Genomic DNA, 6,306 nt, shown 5'->3' with positions numbered 1-6,306 from the left:
TTGTATTTTAGTTGATATAATTTGTAACTCAGTAGAGAAAGAAGAAGGTCTATTTACTCAAGCAATGATGTCTCCTATGGGCTCTCTCACATAACATAATGCTATCTCTTTCTTCCCTGTTTTAACTCTTATAAATATATGACATACACACGAAAGTGCACAGAGCAGAAATACACACATAGATATTTTCACAAAGTGAACACACCTAGGTAACTATCAACCACATCAAAACACAGAACATTAACAGCGCTTAAGAAGCCCCTTCCTGTCCCTATTTCTCTTCAAGGATAACCACTACTGGAGGTTTTTCAACCCTACAACAGTTTCACATATATTTAAACAGGTTTGTACAGTATATACCACTTTTGGTCTAATTATTTTGGTCAGCATTAAATTTGTGAAATCATCTTCCTTTGTTTTAGCAGTTCAAAAAGAATTTATACATTTATTGATTTAAATTTTGGTTCTGTAAATTCTTAGACTGGATTTCTACAGTGCCAAAGAAAAAAAATTCACATATTCAATTTCATTTTTAAATTAGTTGATGACAATCCTTGAATTCATGTAATTGGATATGACAGTTGGTTGACTATCTCCTTGACAATTCTCTCCTTTATCCTTCTTCAATAGCATCGCTATGCTGTCTATATGATTTGTGATGGTGTATGAAAACTTAGACACAAATGTAAATAGTTATTAGAATCCTTAGGGTATGAAGTGGAATTAGGAAATCAAACTCATACTCAGTTCATTGATATCTGTTCCTCTCCTATGTAGGTAACTGAAGAGAAGTTCCTTTCAAAGTCAATGAATGAGACAAATCATTCTCGGGTGACAGAATTTGTGCTGCTGGGACTCTCTAGCTCCCAGGATCTCCAACCTTTCTTGTTTTTTGTATTTTCACTACTCTACCTGGCCATTCTGCTGGGCAACTTTCTCATCATCCTCACTGTGACCTCAGATTCCCGCCTTCACACTCCCATGTACTTTCTGCTTGCAAACCTCTCTTTTATAGACATATGTGTTGCCTCCTTTGCTACCCCTAAAATGATTGCAGACTTCCTAGTTGAGCAAAAAACTATTTCTTTTGAAGCCTGCTTGGCCCAGATTTTCTCTGTTCATCTATTTGCTGGTGGTGAAATGGTGATCCTTGTATCCATGGCCTATGACCATTATGTTGCTATATGCAAACCTCTCCACTATACGACAATCATGAGCCGCCGTGTGTGTATTACTCTGGTCCTCATTCCATGGGGTGTGGGCTTCATCCATACTACCAGCCAGCTGGCATTTACTGTGAACTTGCCTTTCTGTGGTCCTAATCAAGTGGACAGTTTTTTCTGTGACCTCCCTCTAGTGACCACGCTGGCCTGCATAGACACTTACGTTATCAGCCTACTAATAGTTGCAGACAGTGGCTTTCTTTCTTTGAGTTCCTTCCTCCTATTGGTTGTCTCCTACACTGTGATACTCATCACAGTTAGGAACCGCTCCTCTGCTAGCATGGCGAAGGCCCGCTCCACACTGACTGCTCATATCACCGTGGTCACACTCTTCTTTGGCCCATGCATCTTCATCTATGTGTGGCCCTTCAGTGGTTATTCGGTTGACAAAGTCCTTGCTGTATTCTACACCATCTTTACTCCCATTTTAAACCCTGTTATCTACACTCTAAGGAACAAAGAACTGAAGGTAGCTATGGCAAAACTGAAGAGTCGGTATCTGAAGTCTGGCCAGGTTTCTGCAGTTATAAGAAATATCCCTTTCCTAGAAATGAAGTAAATTTATAGGACTGGTACCGCTATAGCTTTATCTCTAGATATTTACAAATGAAGTCTGTGATGTTAAAGCAAATAATTTTGACCAGTGAGAGGGATTAGCTTGAATTGAAGAATAACAATGACAAAAATGAATGAATTTTACTGATTTTCATATTTTTCCCTCCAATGGGTGCTTTTCTTTTTTATTTCCTATTTTTTATTCAAAACTTTTAAAGATTCAGGCTTCAAAAACACTGAGAAAGAAACTTACTTATAAGTGGTAATTAAATTGTACCCCTCCCCTCTCAAAACAGTATTGCTCAGATGCCAGTTTTGGAGTAATAATAGGTATATATCTCTATGTCATAGAAATAATATATATATTTACATACCTAATGTATGATATACCTAGGTAAGAATGTATTTCTCACTGTACTATGTAACTGACAGCACATAAGGAACTATTCTATGATTGTTGTTAATTTACTTATTTTTTTAATTTTTTGTCTTTTTTCATTTTAGGGCCACATCCACGGCATATGGAGGTTCCCAGGCTAGGGGTCTAATCGCAGCTGTACCTGCCAACCTATGCAAGAGCCACAGCAATGCCAGATCTGAGCCAGATCTGCAACCTACACCACAGCTCACTGCAATACCAGGTCCTCAATCCACTGAGCAAGGCCAGGGATCGAACCCACAACCTCATGATTCCTAGTCAGATTCGTTTCCACTGTGCCTTGACAGGAACTCCTGATTGTTGTTAATTTATGAGATATAAAATGGCATGGTTATCCAGAAGAAGGTATTTATAGTCAACACTTTCACAAATCTTTATTCAAGGTGGCTGCTTAATATACGTTATTTATGGAAAACAACTCATGGAATAAATTTATTCATCAGTATAATCTGTACTTGGTTATGTTAATTTCCATTTAATATTGTTGAAATAATCTGGGGAATTTCAGGGGTGTATTACAATACCCTACCACTTGTAGGCACAATGATGAGAGCTAGTATCTTAGATAAAATACTCTTTCCTTCCCAGGTCTCCATGATTTCTACCTTCTCAGATATGGTAGCTTTTCATACCGATACCTGATAACAAACTATTATTTTTCTACATGGACTTTTTACTTAGTTAACATCTTATTTTTATATTGACTACTTAATATCCAGAAAATGACAGAATCCTATTTCAAGGCCTTTAGGAGAGTCATGAATTTACCTTTCTATGATCACTTACAAATCAGTATTTTTCTAGGCTTCCCCACTATAGGTAATTTGGCCTTTTCCTCTTTTATTATACACAAGGCTCCTCCTATATTTTATACTGTGTTCTGATTTCACAATATGTTATAATACTGAGTTTTTTTTAGTCTTTTTAGAGTCACCTAATGGGATTCTATAATTATTATTGAATTTTTTTAAATTTCTGAGCCAAAGGGAAATAAATCAATTTATTATGGACATAACAAAATGAAAATGAAAACAAATGTGCATGAATGTCCAAGTATATTGATGTACTCAAGCTTTTTACAACAATACAAGACTAATAATTTTACATTACTTTTGCACACTGTTCAACGTTTATGTAAAAACCAATGATACATCATTATGCTAAGAGTACTAACTGCAACTTAATTGATGCTGTACAATAAGAAATGTGATAAAAATTTTACATGTCTTTTAAGCTTTAAAATATGTCTATGAGATATTTGTTCTCATTTTATATATAATAAAAGTAAATTTAGGAAAGGGTAAAGATATTGAGCAATTTTATACAGTTAGAAAGTGTGAGTGAATTTATGTTTAGGTTGGTCTTATGTTTTGTTTTTTTGGGTTACTGTCAGCCCAGAATTGTGCACTTTTAGAATGTACTGCTACCTAGTGTGGAATATGACCTGTGCAGAAAATGTGATTCTCTGCTTATTTTTTCATACCTCTTTCCTACTCAAAATATGGAAAAATATTAAAAAATGAAGACTTAGATTTAAGACAGTACTGGAGTTCTTTGCATAGTAAGTCATACAGCAAGAATACAGGTCAACTAATATAAGGGATTACTGTACATTCAACTGAAAAAATTAACAAAAATAAAAACACAGAAATGTGTATATACATAAGACAAAATGGGAATTAAGACCATACAAAATAGAGGAAGAATTCAAATATATAAAAAATCTGTTGGCCCTGGAATTTAGACTTCTACAGGATAGGTTTTACTTTGATGACTGCAGTCATCACGACAGTACTCATATAGAGCTAAACACGCATCAGGTACTGTTCTAAGTCCTGTGCTAAATACTTAACATTTCAGAAACATAACTAAACAAAGCAAATATAAGCGATCTATCCAATTAAGAGTTCATGGTGGGGTTCCTGTTGTGGCTCAGTAGTAAGAAACCTGACTATTATCCATGAGGATGTGGGTTTGATCCCTTACTTTGCTCAGTGGATTAAGGGTCCTGCATTGCAATGAGCTTCAGGGGAGGTTGCAGATGCAACTTGGATCTGGCATTGCTGTGGCTGTGGTGTAGGCCAGCAGCTGAAGCTCCAATTCCACCCTTAGCCTGGGATCTTACAAATGCTGCATGTGAGGCCTTAAAAAAAGCAAAAAAAAAAAAAAAAAAAAAAAAAAAAAAAAAAGTTCATGGTAATAATTATAAATAACCTCAGTAAATTCATGAGAACAGAAGAAGAATAAGAAGGAAAACTCCTACAGTCAAAAATATTCTATTTAGCAAAGTTATTATGCAGATATGAAAAAGAGATAAAGTGTTTTGCCAAGAAAAGGCTGAAAGATTTCTTCACCATTAACCTGGCCTTCCAAAAAATGTTAAGGGGGAGTTTCCATTGTGCCTCAGCAGTAACAAACCCGACTAGTATCCATGAGGATGTGAGTTTGATCTCTGGCCCCCTGTGTGGGTTAAAGATCCTGCCTTGTATTGAGCTGTGGCTTACGCTGCAGAAGCAAGCCAGATCTGGTGTTGATGTGGCTATGGCATAGACCAGCAGCTACAGCTCTGATTTGAGCCCTAGCTTGGGAATCTATTTATGCTGAAGGTGCAGCTCTTAAAAAAAAAATTTATGGGGACTACTCTAAACAGAAAATAAAAAGAATAGAAATAAGAATATTATGAAAGGAAAATTCTCATTTCTAATTACAAACATACAGTTAAGGAAATAAATCAATATTTATAAAATTATTAGGGTTAAAAGACAAAAGTAGTAAAAATCATCTATAGCCACAATAAGTAGTTAAGAGATATGCAATATAAAAAGATGGAAAGTATGATGTCTAAAACATAAAACATGTATATGGAAGAGTAAAAAGGCAAGGCTGTTAGAATGCATTCAAACTTAAGAGCAAATCAACTCAAAATACTGCATATAGAAGTAAGTAAAATGTTGTTATATATAAACCACATGATAACCACAAACCAAAATTTTATAATAGATATGCATGTGTGCACGCACACGGAAAGAAATCCAAATGTAAGTCTAAAAACTGTTATCACATCACAAGGGAAGAGGGCAAAATAAGAAGAAAGGAATGAGAAAGAACCATAAAAACAATCCCCAATTTTTAAAAATGGCTATAAATACACATCTATGAATAATTAGTTCAGACGTAAATATACTAAATGTTCCAGCCAAAAGACATGGATAAAAGAAATGGATAAGGAAAAATAAGACCTATCTAAAGAGACTCTCTCCTACCTAGAGAGACTCACTCCAGATCTAAATATACACACAAACTGAAGTAAGGGGCTAAAAAAAGTTATTCCATGTGAAAAGAAACAAAAAAAAAAGCCAGAATATCAAAACTTTTATCAGAAAAAAAATCAGACTTTAAAACAAAGACTCATAACAAGAGACAAAAAGGACATTACATAATGACAAAGGGAACAATCCAAAAAGATATAACAATTATAAATATAGGCACCTAACATAAGAACACCTAAAAATATCAGGGAAATATTAACAAATGAAAAAGAGAAAATAAACCCACAATAATAGCAGAGAATCTTAACACCACAGTTTGTATCAATGAGGAAACCATCCAGATGCAAAACCAATAAGGAAACACTTGTCTTAAATGACAGATAAATTGGGCTTAAAAGATATACATAGAATATTTTATCCAAAACCAGCATAATATACATTTTTTTCAAGTGTGCATGGAATATTATCCTGGGGAGATCATATGCTAAGCTAAAAAAACAAGTCTCAAAAATGTAAGAATATTGGATATTCATATCGAGCATCTTTTCTGACCACAACTTATGAGAGTAGAAATCAACTACAAGGAAGAAAAAACCCCTGCAAAACCCACAAACACATGGAGCCCAAAGCACATGCTACTGAAAAACCACCGGGGTAACTGAAAGACATAAAAAGGTAATTAAAAACTACCTAGAGACAAATGAAAGTGGAAACATAGCAATACAAAAATCTATGGGACATAGAAAAAGAAGTTCTAAGAGAAACGTTTACAGTAATACAGCATATCTAAAAGTTTATAGTGATACAACATATCTAACAG

The 6,306-nt window shown here is 34.7% G+C and overlaps 1 protein-coding gene across 1 annotated transcript; it reads left to right on the top strand.

The window, feature by feature from the left end:
* The first annotated feature begins 759 nt into the window (after positions 1–759).
* LOC100156300 (olfactory receptor 4K15-like) lies at positions 760–1,782 on the top strand. Its single transcript, XM_021082384.2, has one exon. The coding sequence runs from the start codon at positions 808–810 to the stop codon at positions 1,780–1,782; it is 975 nt and encodes a 324-aa protein (XP_020938043.2). The 5' UTR covers positions 760–807.
* Positions 1,783–6,306: the final 4,524 nt, after the last annotated feature.

This window comes from Sus scrofa, chromosome 7 (assembly GCF_054392235.1).
Source record: "Sus scrofa isolate SSC_HxYL_T2T_F1_AM1 chromosome 7, Sscrofa_HxYL_maternal_Yorkshire_Landrace_v2.0, whole genome shotgun sequence".
Classification (NCBI taxonomy): Eukaryota; Metazoa; Chordata; class Mammalia; order Artiodactyla; family Suidae; genus Sus; species Sus scrofa.
Note: the sequence above shows the minus strand (reverse complement) of the source record. Positions and strands in the feature narration are given on the sequence as shown.